This window comes from Mus caroli, unplaced genomic scaffold (assembly GCF_978045245.1).
Source record: "Mus caroli unplaced genomic scaffold, Mus_caroli_1 scaffold_16, whole genome shotgun sequence".
In the NCBI taxonomy this organism is placed as follows: Eukaryota; Metazoa; Chordata; class Mammalia; order Rodentia; family Muridae; genus Mus; species Mus caroli.
The window spans coordinates 24,003,029-24,026,102 of NW_028227271.1; the positions used below are offsets into that span (position 1 = coordinate 24,003,029).

Consider the following 23,074-nt stretch of genomic DNA (forward strand, 5'->3'; position numbering starts at 1 on the left):
AAACACTCATACACATCACATAAAAAAAATTTTAAACATGGAAATAAACTAAAGTGGAAGGAAGCCACACAATGTTAACTTCAAGCCTTTATATGTATGCATACATGTGGACACACCAACATGAATACATCATACTTGTGCACACACAAACTTTCATGAGAAAGATACGCGCCTCTGAGGATGTTTGTGGGCACAGATATCAGCAGCAGGAGTGGACTGGTCTGACCTGAGGTGGGGAGCTGGCACTGTGAAAGAGGTACGTGGGGAAGTTGCTGATGGGCAGGAAGGGGTGGGAAGGAATGACAGCTGAGCTGTTTGAAGCTCATCTCTAAACTCTTGGGCTAGCATGTCAGGGTTCTATTAAAAGAGGGAAGGGGAGGAAGAAGAGGAGAAAGAGGAGGAAGAGGAGGAGGCAGCCAGATCAAGATTGAGGGGAACCCTTGTGAGAGCAGCTAGAGCAGTAGAAAGTCGGGATCAGGACTGGAGAGACGGCTCATCGGTTAAGAGCACTGACTGCTTTCCCAGAGGTTCTGAGTTCCATTCCCAGCAACCACATGGTGGCTCACAACCATCTGTAATGGGATCTGATGCCCTCTTCTGGGGTGTCTGAAGATGGCCACAGTGTACTCAAATAAATAAAATAAATCTTTGAGAAGAAGGAGGAAGAGGAGGAGGAAGAGGAGGAGGAGGAAGAAAGCCAGGTTCAGTGATGTGGGGGAATCTCAGGAAATAGTTCCCAACATCTTCGTCCACCCCCTATCATGGCAGATCGGGTCCTTGGGGTGAAATTCTGCCCCCAGCCCAGAGGCCTGGGACAATCCCTTCTGGTAATGCTCTTACCTATGGCACTGCCTGGCAGCTCTCCAGACTCTTCTCATCAACAGCCCCTGACCTTTTATCAACTGTCAGTATTAGGCACCATCTGAATGCTTGTCCAGGCACTGAAGCTGATGTGTACCGCCTCCCATTAGCCACTGCTCAGGAGACGTACAGCACAGGAATTGACCGACACTAATTCTCAGGGGTTTTATTTTACCAGACACCCCAGATGTCAGCACACCAGTCCCCCCTGCCTGAATGCAGACACAGCAAGGCAAGCCCCTGTCCACAGGAACATAGATGGCCCGTGTGTTGGGACAAATGCATAGTTTCCAAGTTTCACTCTAAGAGGGCACAGGAAATGCCCAGCAGAAATCACACTAAAAGTGCTCAAATGAGGGGTGGGGAGATGGCTCAGCAGTTAAGAGCACTGACTGCTCTTCTAAGGGTCCTGAGTTCAATTCCCAGCAACCACATGGTGGTTCACAACCACCTGTAATGAGATCTGACGCCCTCTTCTGGTGTGTCTGAAGACAGCTACAATATACTCATATAAAATAAATAAGTAAATAAGTTTTTTTTTTTTTAAGTGCTCAAATGATACCATATACACTGTCCCCATTTGAGAGTCAGGGAAACTGAGGTCAGAGAGATAGTCACAGATTGAGAAGTGGCAGAGTCAAGATCTGGACCTGGCCACTAGATCAAGAGTCTGATTCAAGTAATGATGCCTGGGTCCCTGGCAGCCAGAGCAGGGCTGGGCTGGTGCAAAGTGCCCAGGGGAACCTATCCTGAGAAAAAGGCTTATGTTCTCTTGAGTCCCTACCCCTCATCTGAATACAACATGTTTCTTGGCCTGAACGTCAGAAGAAAGTTCTAGAAAGGAGCCTGTGTCTCCAAGTAAAGAGCTAGATCTGGTTAGAAGAAGAGCAGTCCGGGAGCAGAGCAGTATGCCTCAAGTCTCTCGCTGAGAAAGGAGCTGCATGGTGGTGGGTACCCAGAGGGACCAGGGCACTCTTCTCTGTAGACCACCCACCCTCCTGCTGGCCACTCCTCACTCCTCACCTCCTCCTAGAATCCCAGAAGGAATTCCTTGACCCTCCCTTTCACACCAGTCCTCCCATGATCCTCAGCACAGCCCGACACCCCCCCCCCCCCCCGCCGTGAAACTGGCCTCACAGCCAGCTGGCATCAGATGGCCTCATTTTACAGGTAACAATACCAACTCGGCAGCCAGCAATTTCCCACCATGGTGCAGGTGTCAGGCATCCTTACATGCCACCTCACTTCTAGTCCTCGCCAAAATCCTGGGGAGGATTCTCTCCACTTCAAAGAGGTGGAAACTGAGGCTCATAGCACCAACTTCCTGAAGTGAGACAGCTACAGATCCTCACGTACACACACACTCACACACATACAGACAAACATATACTTACACACATACACTCACAGACACTCACATAGACATTCACACTCACATACACACACTCACATATACTCACAGACACACACAGATGCTCATATACACACACACAGACACTCACCTACACACTCACATACATATACACACACATATACAGACAAACACACAGAGACACACATAGACATTCACACACACACACACAGACACTCACACATACAACCATACCTCACAGCACAGCATGGGGTAACTGATGAGCACTAATGACAAGACACACAGAGTTCCAAAAGAGGCCGCTGAGGCCATTTGCTCAATCCCTGCCAAGAACAGCTAGCTCCCTGCAGTCCCCTGGAGCCAGTCCTAACTTCCTGGTGTGGACATCCATATTTTCTCTACCTGGCCATCCTGTTCGGAAGCGTTGGCTTCCCTCTTCAGAGGTAATCAGGCATTCCCACTGGCGTACCCTCCGGGACCTAACAGCAGCTTATGCCGGTGCACGAGGTGTGCTAGGTGCTGCCCATAAAATGGGGCTCCAGTCACCCCAGAGCTCTCTCATCTCTGTCAGAGCTCTCTCATCTGTCTCCCTGTGTGTCTGCCTCCATCTATCTATCTATCCCTCATGTCCTCACTCCAAGGCACACCTTGGCACCACCTGCCAAAAGTACCCCCACCTCTCGCGGCATTTGTCCTATCACTGGTGTTGGGACTCAGATTCGAACGATGGTTGTTGCAACCATACACACAGTATTAATCACTGTACAACCACAGCCGGCCACACATGGATAACCGCGCTTCAGCTCATTTCTCCTCGGGGTTCAGTGTCCCACCATGCTACACACCAGAGAGCACACCTCTCAGTCCTTTCTCTTACTATTTCTTCAGCCCTGGGAACTTTTCCGTCTTCCAGTAGGTTCTTCCTCCCTAGAGCAAAGAGCCCCTCTTTCTAACTTTCCCAGAAATCCTGCCTATCTCCTTAGTGTTGGGCAGCACTAATAATCCTGGAGCTGCCAGCTCCCAGAAGGAGAGCGCCTTGTCTTGCTCTCCCTGTCATCCTCACGGTTGGCTCATTGCCTGGACCTTTAATAACGGTGTCCCTCCAGGTCAATCCCCCATGAAGGCATTTCTGCACCCGTGTCCCAGAGATGATGGAGGACCACAGAAAAATCCCAGTAGGGAAAATGTTCCTGCCTACATCCCCCTTCTGAGTTCTGCAGGCGAGGGAACATCATCAGACCTCAGGCCATTGGAGCTGACTGAGGCGCAGCAATCAGAGATGCTGCGCCCCAGCTCAGGCACCCCCGCCACTAGCACAACCAAGCAAGCTCCCCTCCCCACCCCAGCCCGGTTCCAGAACTATTTGTAGATATTTATAGCGCCCTCCCCCAGCCAGGAGCCCTCCTCCGCCCTGGGCAGTGCAGTGCAAAGAGAGGGAGACCCCTCCCCAGTAGAAGGTGGGGGCCTCTCATGCTAAGCTTTTCCCTGTTCCCCACTAAGGCATCTGTAGTTACAGCTCCAGCCACAGCCCCCACACCCGCCCAGCACCCCAACCGCGCCTGGGCCTCGGCCAGCAGCCGCAGCAGCCCGGGGTCGGGGGTGGGGAAGGCAAGAGCTGAGGCCTCGCGCCCCCAGCCCCGAGCTGCGCCGGAGGTGGAAGGGAGAGAGTGCAGCGCACAAAGCATGGCTGGAGCTCCGCGCCTCGGGACGCCCCCACCCCACCCCGGTCCAGCCAAGGGAGGGGGTCGCCGCGTCAGGCTCTGCCCCGCGGCCACGGAGAGCTGCGGAGAGCAGGCGGGTGGGGGCAGGGGGCGCCGGTTAAGCAGTCCCCCACATCTCCCCCCTCCTCAGCCCCATGCCCCCGCCCCCGGAGCTGCGGGACCACCACGGGGGGAGACGGGAGGGGGGGACGCGGAGGCGAGGCCTGGGGTGCGGGGAAGATGCAGGGCTGCGGCGCGGGTCCCCGGCTCCAGGGTCAACTCACCCATCGCCCGCTGGGTCTCAGCAGCGGCGGCAGCAGCAGCGGCGGCGGCGGATCCGGGGCCCCCGGGGTCCCCGGCGGGGAGATGCTGGCGTCCGCCGCAGCCTCTCCTCGCCCCATCCCGGGCTCCGGCGGCGACGGCTGCGGCGGGCGCCCGGCATCGCAGGCAGCGCGGCCCGGGCCCGGCCCGATCCCCGCCCCCCACCCCACCTCCACCCCGTCCCGCGGGCCCGGCGCGGCCGCTTGACTGCACCCTGGGGCGGTAGCGGGGGCGCGGCGGCGAGGCCGAGCGCTGCGCTGGAGGTGCCCGCTCCCGCCGGCCCCCGCCCCGCCCCCGCGCGGCCGCGTCCCCTCCCCCGCCAGCCGGGTTTTGCGCGCTCCGGGCCAGGGGCGCCTGGACCGCGAGCTCCCGCCACCGCCCCGCGCCTCTTTCGCGTGTGTGTGTGTGCGTGTGTGTGTGTGTGTGTGTGTGTGTGCAGCAATCGGACGCGCGAGTGTGCGCGTGCCCTGCCTGTGACCGTGCGTGCGCCGGCCCACTGCCCGGGCGTCCTGTGCGGGTGTGTGTGCTGTGTGACGCGGAGCTGGCCAAAGTGCTTGTCGGGGCTCTGCGTGTGAGTGGATCTGTGTGTGTTCTGCAGCGTGTGGTAGATTGGCCCTTATGTGCATGGGGTGTGTAGATAGATCCGTACTGTGGCGTGATTGTGGGCATACTGTGGCTGGGGCACAGGCCTCCTGTGTGGTGGTGTGACGAGGTCCTGACCGGTGTGTACTGTAGCCCTATGCAAAGGCCTGGTACAGGAAAGCGTCTAAAACACTGGGTACTGGGTCGACGCAGTGTCCGTGCTAGTTTGTGTCTTGCTCGGATGTGTTGGCCTCTGTACATCCTTCTGCCTCCACCCTCTTCATCAATGCACAAAGCCATCCATGAGGCACAGAGGGTGACAGAATGTGCTGGATCTGGGATTCACCCCCAGACTTGGAGGTTTCTCCATTCTTCTTCCCCACACTCCACACCCGACCCCCAGGATGCTGCTTATAATGGGCAGTCTCTAGCACTCAGGTCACGTATGATATTTGTTTGTTTATTCATTCCTTCATTTATTTATTTATTTATTTATTTATTTTCAAGACAGGGATTCTCTTGTGTAGCCCTGGCTGTCCTGGAACTCACTCTGTAGACCAGGCTGACCTTGAACTCACAGAGATCTGCCTGCCTCTGCCTCCCGAGTACTGGGATTAAAGGCATGCACCACCAACACCCGGCTCTAAATGATTTTTAACTCTTATTTTTATTATTTACCCAGACATGTATATGTGTCTTATGAATGTATGCATATATATATATATATATATATATATATATATATATATACATAGTAGTGGATGTTGGAAGAGGGAGTGGGATCCCCATCCCTAGAGCCCTGCTGGATCGCAGTCAGAAGCACCTGACATGGGTGCTGGGACTTGATCTCAGCTTCTCTGGAAGAGCAGTGGGTGCTCTTAACCACTGAGCCATTTCTCCAGCCCTGACACTTTCTCCTGATTTGAGGCATTCTGTTGTGACCTAAAAACCAGTACGCCGCCTCTATAACTTGTCTCCCTCTCCAGGTCATCAATTTGTCTGAATGTATTTACTTATTGTGGCGCTGGAGATGAAGCCCAGACCCTCCCATATGCCAGCCAGTTACCATAGGTTCTATTCCACACACAACTTGCATGGCCTTTGATTTCAGTAGAATGCAAAACACTCCCATTTGCCTGCCCTGAGCCTTCAGCGTTAGGAGGCAATGAGAAGTGCCACCCCCTGCAGTTGTGTGGAGGAAAAGAGATGGCCTGGCCTTGCCCTGCGCAGAGTTGGCCACATCTGGAAGGTTCTGGAGACCTGCTGTTTGCTCTCTCTCACTCTCCCCACCCCGACCCCCCACTCACCCTTGGATCTTTGTTTTCCTTCCTTTCCAAATTCCCAAGCTTCTTGGGAGGCCTCTGGGAAGGAGGAGGAGCTGTCTCTGTTAGGGTCATACCAAAGTCCGCCTCCGTGTCTTGGGGTTTCTTTCCTGGTCTTTTGGGACAGCGTGGTGAGTACAGATTTCCCCAGCCCTTCAGAGATAGCAAGTGACTTTCTAGGCCGTCCTGGGTATGGTCCAGGATAGCAAATGCCCCTCCCCGTCTCAGCCCAGACCCGCTGGGAGGAGGAGCTCGCCTCCCCTGGGGCTGGCAGGAAAGAGAGAGCCTTTATTTCCCCTTCCTCTGACCCCTTTCAGTTCCTTCTCTTTGACAAAGCAGCTTGAGGCAGGGAATATGGACTTACTGAAGCTTGGGTTCTAGTCCTGTCCCACCGTGAACCCTTGAGCTTCTTCATTGTAGAGTAGGGTGCTTGGGTCGACCTTCCTACCTATATCACCAGCATCTGGCTACCCGTTCAGTCACTTCCTGTTGGGGGGGTGTAGGGAGGGGCTTGGTAGGTAGTCCTCGCCTCCCCCCGCCCCTCTTCCTTGGGACTGGCTGGTAGACTTGGAGGTTGTAAGAGCTGGAGTTGGGAGAAGCCCAGATACAAGATTATCCTGCCCCCAGCATGTTGCTCGGTGTCACCTTACAGCTCAAGCCGGCTCTTTCTTTCTAGAACTGATTTGGCTCAGGGAACAATTGCTAGGTCTGTTACCCAAGCATTGGCTCTGCCTGCTAGGCAGCTGCATTCCCCTCCCTGGGTCATCTCACCTGGCCTCTGGGTCTACAGGTGAGGGGTTCCCACCCATCCTTCAGGATCTAGCCCAGATACCCCATCTTTCTGAAGGCCCCTGAAGGACTTTCTAACTTCCAGAGACCACGCCCAAGTTCTAGTTGGAGAATCCTCACCTGGGTGACCCTAAATAAGTCTCTTCTCTTTGCATGCCTCAGTTTCTACTCTGACCAAGCCTGGAGCAGTGGATAGACAGGGATCCATTATTACAAGGTATCCAGGAATATTCCAAAATTCTCAGAAGCATGTGTGCTTGTAAGCATATGTCAGCATATGCATGAACACATGGGTGTGACTTAGACTGTGCGCTCGAGCATGTGCACACACACACACACATGAACATAGGTATGTCGACATGGGCATGCTCGGTGTATGTGTTCCTGGGGAGGGCTCAAGACTATCATCAAATTCTCAAAGGAGTCGGGACACATATTTAGGAATTCTGGGCTCTTCAGCACCTCAGGGACCATCCTAGGCCCATCCTCCCTCTATTGTCTAGGCCTCCTATTCAGCTTCTGCTCAAACCCAGCCTTCCAGCATTCTGCCAAGCACAGCCTCCCTGGGTCGTTCCCCGCCCCGCTCCTCATCTACCCTTCTCCTCCTCTGCCTTCTCCCCTCCCACTTCTCCTCCCCCTCCACGGACTTTTCACCTGCAAGCATAGCAGATAATTCACTGTGTTCCTGTTCACTTTGCTTGCGCCCAGCACAGCCTGGCACACAGACCGCAGGAGCTTCACAAACCCTGCCAAATGGCCAGGAGCCTCAGGCGCCTTCCCTAGCTGGCTTCTGGTTTCTTTTTTGAGGACTACCTCTCACCAGAAGGATCTGTGAGAGGCTTGTAGCAGGAGAGAGCCCAGAGAAAAGTGGCAGCCCCTTGGTGAGGGAGGCCCCTTTGCTGGAAAGCACCCTTGGTGGGCCAGGGTTGTTATGTGCCACCAGAGCATGACCTGGGATGACAGCACCCTTCATAAACCCCGAGGAACTCAGGTCCCTGCTCTATTTCCAATTCCAACCAGGGTCCTCTGGCCCTGTGCTTTCTTGAGCAGCCCCAAAGCCCCCATTAGGTGACAAGTGAGACAGGAAGAGACTGTTGGGTGTCTGAATAGCAGAGCTAGGACTCTAGCCCACATTCTAGATCCTGAGCCGGGTCTTCAGCTACATGCCAGCCTCGGACTCCAGGCTATCATGGGCTGGGAGGAGCGAGCCTCCTACCTGTCACCAGGAAAATCTGGGTTTCTGAGAGCAGAAGAGACAAAGAGAAAGCAGGGAAGCAAGGGATGCTGGGAGCAGCTTGGAGGTCAGGGCAGAGCTGGAAAGAGCACTGGAAGGGCACAGCATGCAGGCTGTGAGGAGAGGACCACCATTGTCTCTGCCTAAGCTGCTTCTTGCTTCAGCATCTGTGGATCTGCTGTCCATACACATCTGCAGGCACCCAGAGACCCAGCCCTGACCTGCTCCAGCTGTGTGTAAAGTGGGTATTTCCATACCCACTCTGTCTCATGGCCACAAAGCCTTGTGTATACACAAATACATGTGCACACCCAGGTCATACCCTTGAGCCCACAAATCCCTACTGGGCACTCCCTAAAAAACAATACCGCAACATTCCACAGTGTCACCACAGGGAGAGATCGGGCTGGGAACCAACCCTGAGAACCTGACAGAGGTGATACAGTTACCCAGAATCCCCCTTCTGCTTTTGTCCCTCCTGCATGCACAGCAATGCCTACTTCAGGGAAGCAGCACCACAAGTCAGAGATGGGGACGCAGGCCCAGGATGTTGTCTTAGGGTCTGGCTACCTGACCGCAGTTTCTTTCTTTTTTCTTTTTTTCCGAGACAGGGTTTCTCTGTGTAGCCCTGGATGTCCTGGAACTCACTCTGTAGACCAGGCTGGCCTCGAACTCAGAAATCCACCTGCCTCTGCCTCCCAAGTGCTGGGATTAAAGGCATGTGCCACCACTGCCTGGCCTGACCGCAGTTTCAACAGCTGTCTAATCTCTGTCCTTCTGGTAACCGTGCTGACCCTTACCCAGTAGCCTGTTGTCTCCAGAGAAGATGACTGGGCTGAGCCTGAAGGCAACCTCAAGAATATCCAGATTTTGCTTCTCTAAGCCTGAAAACCATGGCCTCAGAGGTGAATTCTGTGACTCAGAGGCTTCTCTGGTCCGTTCGATGGGCAAGAATACACTAAGCTTCAGTCCTGGTCAAGGGTCCAGACCGTGTATCTGGAGCCAGGATGGAGAATAGAGCTGGAAGCTTAGCAGAATTCATCCATAAAGTCTAAGAGCAGCTACAAAGAGGCCACGGGGCCTACTGTCCATCCGGATTGGTTGGTAGAATGACCTTTAGCATACACACAGCCTGACTGTAGCATAAGTAAATGAATTGAGGGTGGTCAAGATGGCTCAGCAAATAAAGGAGGATGTCACCAAGCCTGGAGACCTGAGACCCACGTGCTGAAAGCAGAAGACTGACATATGCTTCGATTGCCATCTGATTCCACACAGGTGCTGAGACGGACGTGGCCACTTACTTTCTAAATAACACTATGTACATCTCTGTGTTGAGAATGTGCACGTGGGTGTCGGTGTTCAAGACCAGAAGCCCCGAACCTCTCTGGAGTTACAGTTACCGATGGTTGTGAGCTCTCGTATCTGTCACATGGGCACTGTCCTCAGGAGGCATGAGCAGAAGAGGCTCTGTTGAAATGGCTGCCTACCAGCTCCCCTCCCTCCTGTGGGCCACCCCTCCGATGGTTCCTTCCAGAACCTGGGCTGGCTGTGACTTGATCTGGTCACTCTAATGGAGTGAGAGTGGCCAGAACCTTCCCAACCGCCAAGCCTCAGGGCGACTGTTTTCTCTAGGGAGAAATGAAGGCACGTGATCATCCTGCTACAGGGGAGAGAGATCATGAAGAGACAGCGGTTTGACACCCACAGGATGAATTGAGGGTACCGCGATGCCAGCAGGCAGAGCTGAGCTCAGGTTAGCCCAGGGTTATGCTCTAGAAATTGGAGCCATGTCTGCTATCAGACCTGTGGCCGCTTTGTCTCCCCTCCATGAAACTGTTTCATGGAGGGGAGACAACAGTCCTATCCCACCAGCTGATGGCCGCATCCTGTCCTTTCTCTACCAGACATGGCGAACACTGGCTACTTTCCCTTGCACTGACAAAGGATGGTGCAGTCCCAGAGAGATAAAGTCATTCTGTTTCAAGAGAAAACACCAAAACCTCCCTTAGGACTGAACCTGGTGTGTACTTCCCATGGAGCTGAACCAGAGCTGCAACAAGGGCTACAGTTGCAGAGATAGGATGCTACTGTGTGCCAAGTCTGACCCTGAAAAAAGACATTGCTTCCCAGCCTTTCAAGGTTCTCCTCTCCTGAGGTATAGGGTGCAGCTCCATAAGAGGAGGCTGAGGCTGAAGAACAGAGCACACACACACACACACACACACACACACCCCTTTGTGCTTCCCTGTTCCAAGGGAGAGGAAGGTGAGCCAGGCTGACCCTCATCCCTCATGCTGCCTACCCACCTAGAGGAGCATCCTAGAAGGCAAATGTTAAGAGCTCAGCTAGAGCAGAGAGGGATGACGCCTTCCCTAGACACCAACATCCATGAGGACTTTCTAGGCCGTCCTGAGAGCCTGAAGTCCTCAAAAACAAACAAACAAACAAACAAACAACACACACACACTCAGAGAGAGGGGTGAGAGGAGATAAATGGGCACTGTGCAGCAAAGGAGTGATGCCCCATTCCTTTCCTCTCTTCTACCTCCTCATCTCATCATTAGGCTGTCTCCTTTGAAGAACCCTGACAACCTCCTTTGAGGCTGTCTCCTCATCATTAGGCTGTCTCCTTTGAAGAACCCTGAAACATCTGGGCTGAGGACTGGGAACCCAGAATTCTACAGAGGAGGGGGCTCAGAGAAGAAGGTGAACTCTCAGCAAGCATTTGGGGTTTTTTGTTGTTAAAACAAGGTTTTTCTGTAATAGCCCTGGCAGACCTGGAACTCACTGTGTAGACCAGGCTGGCCTCGAACTCACAGAGATCTGACTGCCTCTACCTCCTCTGAGTGCTGGGATGAAAGACATGTACCACTACACCTGGCTCAGTGAGCATTTATTTCTCTGGGACCTGGGATTGAACCCAGGGCCTCTCACATACACAAGAAATTTATTATCAGTGAACTCTGTCCACGGTCCTTTTATTATTTTTTTAATCTCTTTGACTGTGAGGAACCTAACCAGAGTTGGTTCTTCCCTTCACTATGTGGGTCCCATTGATCAAACCTAGGCCATCAGACTTGCCTGCAGGCACCTCTACCCACTGAGCCATCACACTGACCCTATTCATTCAAACAGGCTGGCCTTGAACTTGATGTACAGCCAAGGACAATATTCACAGTCTAATCCTCATACCCCCATCGCCTTAGGTTCCCTTTTATGAAATGCTGAGGTTTGAACTCGTGGCTCTGTGCATGCAAGGCAAACACACCTGTGGGGAGCGGGTGTGGCGGCAGTCCCAAAGGCGCCAGGGACTGCAGCTAAGTCGTATGACTTGCACCTGACTTCCTCATATAAACCACAATCATCATGAGAGCTGCGCAGGTGTACCAGATTACTGGCGAAGCCATTTTGGTGGAGATATGCCCCTGCTGCCCTGATTAGCTGAAGCTGCGTACCTGGTGAGGTGATGTGGCCTGCTGTGAGTGGATGGGAACTGATAGTATATAAGAGTGAGAGGCCCAGGGCTCGGGGTCTTTCGCCTACACAGTCAATGCTCTCCCAATAAACGTGTGCAGAAGGATCCTATTGTGGTGTCTTTCTTGCTGGCGAGTCAGGCGTCCCACACACACCATCAATTAAGCTGTATCTCTACCTCCTATTTTTATTTTACTCAGGGTTTCAATATATAACTTAAACTGGTCTCAAATCTGAGATCCTTGTGACTTGGCTTCCTGGGATTCTAGGGTTGTATTGTCTTTTATTTTATTTTATTTTTTTCAAGACAGGGTTTCTCCGTGTAGCCCTGGCTGTCCTGGAACCAGGCTGGCCTCGAACTCAGAAATCCGCCTGCCTCTGCCTCCCGAGTGCTGGGATTAAAGGCGTGTGCCACCACCGCCTGCCCGGCGATTTGTATCGTTTTACCTGTGCCCTGTCCCTTATCTTGCCTTTAGAGATAAGATGGCAATCACTGAGGTTCGTGGGCTTTATCCAAGATCACCCAGAGGCATCCAGATGAAACACCAAATGAAGATAGCAGGCAGGAAGGCAGGCACTTGTCTGCCTGTCCTTCTTATATACCTGCAGATGCTCATGGGTCTCCATGGAACAGCATTGTCCTCTGTTTGCTTTGCATGTCCAAAGTAGAGCCAGGAAACCTGTATTTTTAACAACCACCCCCTCTTGGTTGCCAAAGGACTTGGCTGTGTACAGCCAGGCTGGGGCCAACACCACAAGCCTCTCTCTGGTTAATGCCAGCTGGTATGCACCTGCTCATGCCCCACCTACCACAGACAACCCCTTCCAACATCCAGGCAGCCGGGAGGCAGTCTTCTGACATCAGCCTGAATGGCTTCCTCACCCCCCATCCAGCTTTGACCTGAGTTATGTACTGCAAGTTCCAACAGCCACTGGGAACACAGGCGTTTGATTGAGATCACCAGGGTCCTGCAGTCTTGGGCATCATAGGCCGGGGTGGGGTAGGGCTGGGGAGTGTTAGGAATGGGTTTAGTCTGCTCGCCACAGAAGGTTAGCAAAGTGTTCATCCTGGTACATCAACTTACTCGAGGAGACTTTTTGTTCCTTGAGGGGTCAGAGAGTCGGCTCTGCAGGTTGCTGCCAATCTACCATCAGAGTTTAACCCTTAGGACTCACATGATGGAAGGACAGAACTGTCTCACACAAGTTGTCTTCTGACCTCCACGTGTGTGCATCCACACACGCATACGCAAAGAAACAGGCAAATGTGAAATTACTTAGAAAAAGTTCATGAAACATCTCATTTATCACCAAGCCCAAAACTCTTGGCGTGGCATGGCGATTTTCTGTAGGTATGTGCAGTAGCTATGTTTTGAGAGGTTGGCTCTAGATAGTTTGTGCTTTTGTCTACCGCTGTCACTTTATCTTTCTTTGTTTGTTTTTGTTTTTTGTTTTTGGAGGCAGAGTTTCTCTGTATAGCCCTGGCTATCCTGGAACTCACTCTGTAGACCAGGCTGGCCCCAAACTTAGAAATCCGCCTGCCTCTGCCTCCCAAGTGCTGGGATTAAAGGCGTGCGCCACCACTGCCCGGCCACTTTATCTTTTTAAAACAGGGTCTCATTATGTAGGCTTGGTTAGCCTGGAGCTAGCTATGTAGACCAGGCTGGCCTCAAATTCAGAGATCTGCCTGCTTCAGTCTTCCAAGTACTGGCATTAAAGGCTTGTGCCACCACACCTAGCTATCTGGCATTTAAAAAGCTATTTTAAATGTTTATTTATATGTGTCTGTGGGGAAGGTAGCCCCTTGAGAAGCCAGAATAGGGCAATGGATTTCCCAGAGCTGGAGTTACAGGTAGTTGTGAGCTGTTTGAGGTAGGTGCTGGGAAGTAAACTTGATTCTTCTGGAAGAGATGCTAAGTCATCTCCCCAGGCCTCACCTGACTATTTTTTGGGGGTGGGGAGAATGTTTTGAGACACCGTCTCTCCATGCAGAGCTGACTGTTTTGAAACTATGTATGCCACTATGTACACCAGGTTGGTCTTGAACTAAGAGAGATCCACCTCTGCCTTCTGAGTTCTGGTAATAAAGGCATGCTTTACCAAGCCTACCTAGCTTTTTTTTTTTTTTTTATCTTTTATTTATTATATGTAAGTACACTGTAGCTGTCCTCAGACACTCCAGAAGAAGGAGTCAGATCTCATTAAGGATGGTTGTGAGCCACCATGTGGTTGCTGGGATTTGAACTCCTGACCTTCGGAAGAGCAGTCGGGTGCTCTTACCCACTGAGCCATCTCACCAGCCCCCTACCTAGCTTTTAAAAGAGTTACGTGTACTGGGGTTTTGTTGGCATGCAGATCGGGGTACCAGCTGCATATATGCCTGGTGCCTAAGGATGCCAGAAAATGGGATTGGACACCCTGGAACTGGACTTACAGATGGTTGTGACCTGCCATGTAGATGCTGGTAATCAAGCCTGTGTCTTCTGAAAGAGCAGCCAGTGTTTTTAACTACTGAGCCTTCTCCCCGGTTCCATCATCTGAAGTTTCTTAAACACTTCCAGGTTGGTCCAAGGCTGATTGTGTGGAATGCTACTCAGGGCTGGGAGGGACCAGCAGGCTGACAGATGACTCAGAGAGCAGGTGCTGGGAAGTTACTTGGATCCAGCACTCTCTGGACCACAGGGTGACTCTGTAGAAGTGACATGAACAGGATCTTCATCGCAGCGGGTGGGGGAAGACAGACACGGGTTCTAAGTCCCATTCCCAGGCCCGGGGTCTCCAGACCAACACAGTAAGAGAGAAAACTGGCTCAGGCAGTCTCCAAAAGCAGACGTGGACCCAGCCAGTGGGTCAATAGGGCTAAAAGCTGGCTGCCAGGCAGTCTGTCCTCCATGAGGCCCCCCATGCTTGTTGAAATGTCAAGAGCTTGTCTGTGCTCTGAGCTGGCGTCACCTTTGCGTGGGAACGAAGTGCATGCTCATGCTGGGCCCGGAGGGGGGCTGGGGGGAGAGCTGGCAGTGATGTGTTCTTGTTTGCTTTCCAAATAGGGACCCAGAAGGGAGAATCGTGAGATTCCTGTGTCACCGGAAAGATTTGGGAGCCTGGCCAAAGGCATCCATCTGGACTTCAGCTTAGAAGCCGCTGCCCTTCGTCTGGGCCCCAGGATGAAACTGCAGGTGGCGCTGGCCTAGCACCTGTGCAGGTGACAGTTCTGGCTGAGCTGCCACTAGACATGGTGTCTGGGTTTGGCACATGGTAGATCTTGTCTGGCACTCTGGTGACCTGTCCCTGGCCCATGTGGCATTGTATGGACTTAACCTCTCGATGTAAGACCACCCATGTTGGTTAGACAATCTTATTAGGAAGCCATCCTTACCTCACTTGGAAGATTAAAAAAAAAAAAACCCAAGACTCATCTCCAGTGCCTGGCCAAGGTCACAAAACTGTCCCTTCATTTGCTTAACCCCTGTGAGGGACCACCATATGCTGGGTACTGACCTTAGAGCAGCTAGGCACATCAGTGAATTTAGGCAAGAAAGCTGAATGTATGGGCAGTGCAGGGTGGGGCTGGCCTCCCCCAGGAGGTGGCAGTTATGCTGAGCCCCATGTGATAAGGGCACCCAGAGTGCTAAGCACACAACTGTTTTGCTTTGGAGGCAGTAGATGGAATCTTCCAGATGGGTTGCTCCTCCAGGGAGGTCTGTGACCCCTGCCACCCATGTCACCCATGCCTTGTGAGGGAGTCTGCAGGCTGGTGAGAGAACTGGAGGCCAGCCTGGCCACAGGAAGCCTTGGGATAGTCAAGGGCACCGCGAGGATCTGACTGGGCCCAGGGACACACTGACTCCAACTGGTCTGAGTCAAGCGGGTGCCTCAGGTAAGTCAGGACCGAGTTCTGGGAGGGTAGAAAGGACTGTGAGCTTCCGTCTGCTCTGGCCTTGGGAAAGGTAAGACAGAAAGGGGAAGGATCCTGGCCCAGCAATGGCCATTTGCCTATCTGGCTCTAACACTGCTCTGCCCTGGTCTTAACACTGAGCCCTCCTGAAGTTTAAAGACTCCCAAACTCTTCCAGCCTGTCCCAAGCCATCTCCCATCAAGGGCAGCCGGGGGCTTGAAAAATATATTCCACCCCCACCTCCACGAGACAGGTTCACATGGAATAAGTGGGACAAAGTCAGGGTCAGATGGGCACAAGGCATAGAGTGCGGTGGCTCAGCTTGCGGACAAAGCAGGCCCTAGGGCTTGGCAGGTCTACTGTCTCCGTGGAGGGAGCTGAGGGCCACAGCAGTCCTCAGGACACCCGAGGGGTAGCAGACCCTAACTAGTAGGGAGTTCTGCACGTGAAGCCCTGTGCTAAGAGCCTCTGCCCAGCAGAGGGGAGGATGTGGGGGACCCAGTGACCATAGAGGACAGAGCCCAGCTTTGTTCCTAAGCAGACAGCTTTTCAGCCTGTAGGCAGGCGATCCAGAGAGGGATGAGTAAAGCCCTTAGATGAGAAAGAGGAGGTATGCTAAAGAGATCTTTCAACCAAAGAAAACCAACCAGCTTGGGGGGGGGGGGGAGAGGGGAGGATTCGGGGGAGGGACAAGGGCCCTGACCTGTGACCTAAGCCTCATGAAGTTACCACCCCACCCCATCCCTGGACTCACTCTCTGGAGAGCAGAATAGCACTGCCTTCTTTAGCTCAGACAGCAGGCTTGTGGCAAAACACATGTTCAGCAAATGAGGGCAGTGATGTCTGCAGCTAGGAGGTCTGAGTTCAAATCCCCGCACTGCCACTTACCAGTCTGGAAAGCCAGGCTCCCAAACCTCCTGAGAGGAGCAGGAGGCGGCCACCTCTTGGGTGCTTAGGTTACAGATAGACAAGATGACATCTTTACTGCATGAAGAACATGGTTCTATTTCTAGAGACCACACAGCACCACATTCCTTGGGGAGGACCTCCTTTGTCCCAAGTCTTTGTGCACCAGCTGAGAGCTGCTCCCCTGCAGGGCAGAGGTGACTTCCTAGTGGAGAGCAGGAAGGCTTCTTTTTCCCACCACCCCAGGGCTTCTCCTCAGCACGGAGCAAGCAGCCTCGCTTTAGGGAAATGGAGTCTGAGAAGTGCTCTGAATTGGCCTTTGCCAACAGGCCATAATGGGCACCCTGCCCAGTAGCTGCACACAGTGGGGAAAGGGCTGCAGATTTAAGCTTGGACTCTAATCCTGATGGAAGGGCTCAGGTAAGAGGAGCACAGGGGTGGCCACACTGCAGGCAGCTGTGTAGCCCTCCTGTTTGAAGGTAGAGAATCTGTGTAAACAGGCCCCAGTCAGGGCCTGACCAGCAGAGTCTTTTCCCTGCACGTCCGCATCATTGCACCTGATGTCCTTGGTCTTCTGGGTGAGCAAGACTCAACCTCAGCCCTCTCACAGCCGTATCCCACTCCTCTTTCGGCAGAGCCCGGAGCCAAGCAGCCTCCTCACCAGCGTGAGGTCTGTTGCCTCAACACCCCCTATCACCGGCTTCCCAGGACCCGCTGGGATGAAGGCACTGGCTTCTGACTTGGCCTGCCTCACCCCAGGGCAGGATCTAGCAGAAGCACAACTGCAGCTGCCTGGTGGGCCTGGCCTACTAACTGCACCCCATTGGGAAGCCAGCTCTCTGAGTTAGCTCAGCTGCCAGCTGGCTGACCTGCAGCCCGGGACTAGCATTCCTTGGCCAGCTCTCTCTGGTCCTTCCTTGTCTTGCTCCTCTGTGGCTGTTATAGGCCCCTCTGCTTCCCTGGACTTTTCCAGTGACACCCAGTGACAGGCACCCACTCCCGTTATTCGCTACTCTGGATCTAGGAGTTTGGGCCGAAAGGTGGGAAGGGGATAGCCACCCAGAGGTAACGGGCTCTTCCGGGGGAAGCTGAGGCAGGTGGAGCAGTCTCGAGGGAGCAATGTCTGTCTGGCCTTTGATAGCTGGGGTCCACAGGACGGTTTCTTGCTAGTCTTTAAACATGTCAGGAGGCACTCGTGATGGTTTGTAAGCTACCTGCAGCTTTCCTATTTGGCCCTGTCTAAGGATGCCTGTGGTCTGGACTCCAGCCTCCTGTGTGGACCAGCAGCAATGCAGTCTGTACTCAGGCCACAGCCCAGGGCTGTGGTCGAACCTGCAGTACGTCAGTGACTCACTGCCCGTGGGTTCCATGGCCCCTGCAAAGGTCAGGAAGCGTGTCTTGCTTTGGCACTGGCCCTCTGTGTCTACACAAAGTTGTGCCCAGGCTGCACTCTGAGGCTAGACTAAGGTGCCGTCATCACGCTCTGCTCGCCGTGGTCCACGCTCCAGAGTCGGTAGAACTCAGCAAAGTCCACATAGGGCTCCACACGGCCATCCTCTCCGGGTGGAAGTGAGTGAGCCGGTCTGGAGCGGAAGAGGCCCCCATCAGAGCTGGAGCTGCTGCTCTGGGTGTGCGTGTTGGTGGACTGCAGGGTCAGAGTGGGGCTCTGGCTACAGAAGAAGAGAGGAACAGTCAGTCTGGGGGAGCTGCATCAGGGGCCCTCAACTTCCCACCAGTGAAAAGAGTGGCCCTTTAGGCTCAGGCCTCTCTCTCTCTCTGCCCAGTATCCTACAGAAGCCAGCTGGGTGAGATGTTTTTAAAGACAGGCTGACCTAGGTGACAGAATAAGACTCAGCGCCAGGGGAGGAGATCTGTGAGGCTCAGGCAGTCAGGCTGAGAAGCGTGAAGCTTGCCTGCTTGGCTTTGTGGACACAGCTGGTGGTTTCCTGGGGAAGCCTGGTGGGGAGGGCTATGCTGATTGTGCTGGGGACAGCACACGGCTACCTAGGATGCCCATATGTCTACCAGGCCCTTCCATCCACAGAGGTGGTGGCAGGAACAGCAGCAGCACAGACTTGGGGACAGATGGAGGCCCTCTAAAGAGGCAGAGGGAGAGGCAGAGGAAAACAGAGGCACTCCCTCCCTGCCAGCCCTTCTAATTGGCCACATCCGGCTAAGCTCTATGTGGAGAGGGGCTGGGTGTGGCAGCTGTATTATTCCATCGGTGCAGGGCTGGAATGTGGAAACCAGATCCCCTCCTCCCCCAGAGAGGTGGGGTGGGAGCAGAGTACAAAGTCACAGAAGTACAGGGGGTGGTTGGACAAGAGACCTGTCAGGCAGGTCTGCACCGTGCCCCTCCTCTCAGGCCATGACCTCCACCCCCAGTGCTCCTTACACTAGACAGCTGACAGCCATGGCATGCCACAGTGAGAGCAGCAGCTCTGAGAACCCAGTACAGGCCAGGCAATGTCCCCAACTACAGATGCATGAAGCCAGTGGCCCTGGGTTACAAACTCCAAGATGGAAGAAAAACACCAGAGAAGCTGCCCGTGGATGAAAGCTGAGACGTCAGTCAGCTGCCTTGCTCCTTTCTCAGCCCCCCTGTCCACCTTGCCCTGAATCTCCACTTGTCCCAGGTCCAGTTCAATACCTGCTAGAACCTGTGTCTAATAAGACTCCGTACCCAAAAGGTGAGGGTGGAGAATTGAAGGCCAAAGACCCAGGGTCCCCAGACCCCAGCCTCTCTCATCCTGCCCCACTGAGTCCTAGGACTTGGTTGCCCAGCTGTTTCTTTTCAGGTTCCCAGGACTGTCTCTAGAGTAGGAAGGCTTACTTAGTGAGTGTGGGAGTGGCTTCGTCCAGAGTGGAGGCACTGTGAGAGCCGTTGACCATCTGGCCCTGAGAAGGCATGACGAGGGACAGAGTCACACTGGTCTTGCTGGTGCTCTGGGCACTTGAGTAGGGCACAGAAACAGGGTACACACGGCCCCCTGCAATAGGAGAGAGAGAGAGAGAGCAGAGGGAAGGGGAATCAGTCGGAGGAAACCAAGGTAGTGGCCTCAAGGCTTCTCTTGAGTGACAAGGGCTATGTGAGGACTGAGAGGCCCCTAAGCCCCATTGTGGCCCTCCACCCCTGGGGTAGCCCAGGGTAGATGTCCCTTGGTACGAGTATCTTCCAGAACAACAGCGGGACCTCTATCCAGCAAAGAAGCCCACTGGGGATCAAGGTGGGAGTGGAATAAAGTACTGGATGGGCTCTGAGAAAGGGCTACTAAACCTTAATACAGAGGGTAGACTGCTTCCTTTTGAGACAGGCCCAATGAAAATACGGTTGCAAGTGCAGACCAGAGGGACTCCAGCTCCCCAGTGTCCGTGGAGAGCAATGGGAGGTGAGAGCTCCATAGTTTGTTTGTTTAAAAACAGAAAAGGAAATGCAGCCCTTGGAAGCAGTACAGAAGGTCTCACTGCTGCCCAGGCAGCTTGATTCAAGGACTTAAAAGGAAAACGGGATGGTGCGAAGTATTTCCGCGTAATGCTGGGCTGGGACGACCATCGGTCTCATACCTGACCTCACCCAGGTCTCTCCAGGCCAGAGCCTTTCTCCTTTCTGTCAAGGTTGCTGGTAAGGGTGAGAAGTGACCACCCTGGCTAGGAGGGACTATACCATCGATGGTAGCAGCTGTCACCTCTGCCATCTGCCTTTGTGACTGTACATGATATGCTCATGCAGCAAGACTTCCAGGATGGTCAGGGCAAGTGATTCTTATTTCACAGACAGAGTAAAGACCTGCAGCTCAGAGTCCGGAACTCTACAGCCGGAGTTGAGCAAGGCCAGCCCCCTGGCTCCATACACACTCCGAGCAGCCAACTCATGCTATCAGCCAGTCCGTGTTGCCTCCGGCCCAGGACTCATCTCAGGTATGCCTACATGGCATACATACCTGGGGCAGGGGTCGGTGTAGGCTGGCTCATTTCACCCAGTGGATAGCCGAAGTTCCTCACCAGCAGGGTCATGTCTTCATGCCGTGGGCAGAACTTAGCACGCTCCCCACCACTGGCAAAGGTGTCACTGTGGATCCGCTTTACACGGTCTACCACAGCCTGGGCAACCGCATCCAGGGAGGTCTGCTTGGCAAACTCGGTGTCAATCATCGCGGCAATCTCCTGGGGTGTGGAGGGAGGACATGATGAGGAATCAGGGTGATCAGGGGTGGGAGGCGAGGTGGGAGGGGGCTGTGTAGGAGACTTAGAGATCACTAGCCCAGCAAGAGAAGGGAGTCTCTGCCAGTCAATTGCAACCTGAGCTTTCCAAGCTGTCCAGGACAATCCTTCAGGAACGCGCTGATTAGGAAAGGTGTGGGGCCTTGTGCTCTCCCTAGCGGCTTCCACACCTCTAAGTGGGCTGTCACCGGAATTACATAGCTCACGGGTACAGGGTACTCAGGACTGCTAAGAAATGCCGGGTAGAGGCTGTGGCTATGTCTTTTTCCCTGGATAAAACACCCAGGCCACATGCAGGGCATTTTGTAGGAACTGCCTGCCCTGTCTGGTGTATTCTAGAACCTAGTAGATGCTTCTACTGTGAAGACCAAAAGGGAAAGAAACAAAAACAAAAACAAACCCATACTGAAGGATCAGCCAAGTGTGGTGGTACATACTTGTACCCCAACACTCAAGAGGCAGAGGCAGGGGGATCACTGCAAGTGCCAAGCCATTCATAGTAAGAACCTGTCTCAAAGGGGAAAGAAAAAAGAAAAAAAGAACAGACTAAACAAAAAGATCAAAAGTACAAACTCAAGTCTCAACCGGAGCACTGGCTGTAGCTCCTGGAAGCAGGAGCCCAGAGGATGGGAAGGGGAGAGCCTGGGGCCAGGGCTGAAGCTTCGCTGTGCTGGCAGCCACACCGCCTGAGCCCCAGACCCGTGTGAGGAAGTAACCACTGGGCTCTCTGTGCTCCAGGCTGCTGCGATGAAGGATTAAAAAAAAAATGGGTGGGAAGCCTTGAACACAGGCGTCAGGTGACAGCCAGGCCTTATTAAGAGGAGGAGGCAGAACTGGGTGCTAGGCACACACCTGTAATGCCAGCACTCAGGAGGCAGAGGCAGATGAATTCCAAATTTAAGGCCAGCCTGGACTCCACCACTAGGTTCAAGCTAGTCTAGGCTATAGAGCAAGACCCCATCTCAAAAAGAAAAACAAACCACAAAAAGATTACCTTCTTCCATGTACAAGAACCACATCCAAAAACGACAGACATACCTGAATTCGGTCACCCAGCAACCCAAGGTACACAGCTCCTCTTCAAATGCTAGCCAAGCACTGTGGCACAGGCCTATATCCTGTACTACCTAAGAAGCTGGGGCGAGGATGCAACGCCTGAGGCCTGCCCGGGTTACACAGCAAGTTCAAGCCTAGCCCAGGCAACCGCTTTTCTCAAAACACGAAGATAGAACAGGGCCTGTGGATATAACCTACTGGTAGAGCGCCTATCCAGCAGTCTCAGTAGGCAGAACACACAATCCCGTGACCCTGGGAATCACTTTGTTGGCTACTGTCTGTCTGGTAGCTCTAAGGTGTAGAAAATCAAGGGGCTCCCACTGGTGGAAGAGTTCTATCCTCTTACACTTAACCTCCCCATAATCCCCAGAGGAAGAATCTGCCACAGAGGAGGCAAAGATAGCTTTCCTGAGGGGAAATGAGCCCAAACCTGGGCACTGCTATAGGCAGCAGGTCACTGCCCCTTCCTGTAGCCCCGGGGCAGTAGAGTTCCCAACTCCCCTTTTTGCTTCAGGCCCTGGTTCTGAGCCCTAAAAGGCTGTCTAGTGACAGCATCTGGGAATCAGGGCTCCAGCCACCTGCCTGGCCCTACCCTGCTCACCTGGTTGGCCTGCCCAGGCCCATGGGCTGCCTCCAGGGCCTTGTACAGCCCCTCTGACATCAGCACCAGGAAGCCCGTCACGCCATCCAGAGGCTGTGCGCCATGAATTTCTGGCTCTGCGATGATGGGTTTGGACTTGGCAGCGCTATGAGAGAGAGGAGGGAAGGAGGGCTTTGTGTGGAAAAGACCCCGGGGGGCACTGCTTCTGCTGAGGTGAGAATCTACACTCAGAACATAAAAAATAAAACACCTGACTTGCTAAGAGGGGAAAGGGGTGGAAGGGAAGAGAAAAGCAGACTAGACCTGTCTCTGAGGCCAGCCACTAAAGTAAAGCCCAGGGTCACGTGGACAGAAGTCAGATGCCGGATCCTGGACAGAGGTCAGATGCCGGATCCAGGCTCCACTCTGCACTGCCTGGCATGGCTGGTCAGACTGGAGCATCTGGAAGGCTATTTCTATTTGTTTAGTCTTTGATAAGGTCTCATGTAGCTCCACTGATCTACAACTACGTAACCATGGATACACTCAGGCTCCCAATACTCCGCTTCTACCTTTCTACTGGACGGTGCACTACACCTGGCCGGGAGGCCATCTTACAAAAGCCCGTCTGTCAGATGGGTGATGTGATGATGCCTGCCTTCCCAGTGCTTGGGACAGCTGTGCCAGGAGGGTGAGAAGTTCAAAGTCAAGACAACAGAGGTCTCAGTCTAGGTTACTAGTAAAAGCCTCTTTTGAAA

At 53.5% G+C, this 23,074-nt stretch overlaps 2 protein-coding genes across 6 annotated transcripts in view; both read right to left on the reverse strand.

Moving 5' to 3' along the window:
* Mgat3 (beta-1,4-mannosyl-glycoprotein 4-beta-N-acetylglucosaminyltransferase) overlaps nt 1-12,125 on the reverse strand; it is a 54,118-nt gene extending 41,993 nt beyond the window's left edge. Inside the window, exon 1 of one of the 5 annotated variants that reach the window (XM_085831375.1) lies at nt 12,106-12,125. The gene's annotated coding sequence lies outside the window, so the exon portion shown is untranslated. Of the gene's footprint in view, nt 1-4,217; nt 4,406-6,143; nt 6,271-6,522; nt 6,542-12,105 lie in introns of those variants that run through there. The other 4 variants (XM_085831376.1, XM_085831374.1, XM_085831377.1 and 1 more) reach the window with 4 other exon arrangements.
* Nucleotides 12,126-16,533: 4,408 nt separating this feature from the next.
* The window catches only part of Tab1 (TGF-beta activated kinase 1 (MAP3K7) binding protein 1), a 30,131-nt gene continuing 23,590 nt past the window's right edge, over nt 16,534-23,074 (reverse strand). The window contains exons 8-11 of the mRNA XM_021182961.3: nt 22,338-22,482; nt 20,401-20,623; nt 19,293-19,449; nt 16,534-18,129 (exon numbers count right to left, since the gene is read on the reverse strand). Of these exons, the coding sequence (XP_021038620.1) occupies nt 17,922-18,129; nt 19,293-19,449; nt 20,401-20,623; nt 22,338-22,482 (733 nt within the window). The 3' untranslated portion in view covers nt 16,534-17,921. The remainder of the gene's footprint in view (nt 18,130-19,292; nt 19,450-20,400; nt 20,624-22,337; nt 22,483-23,074) is intronic.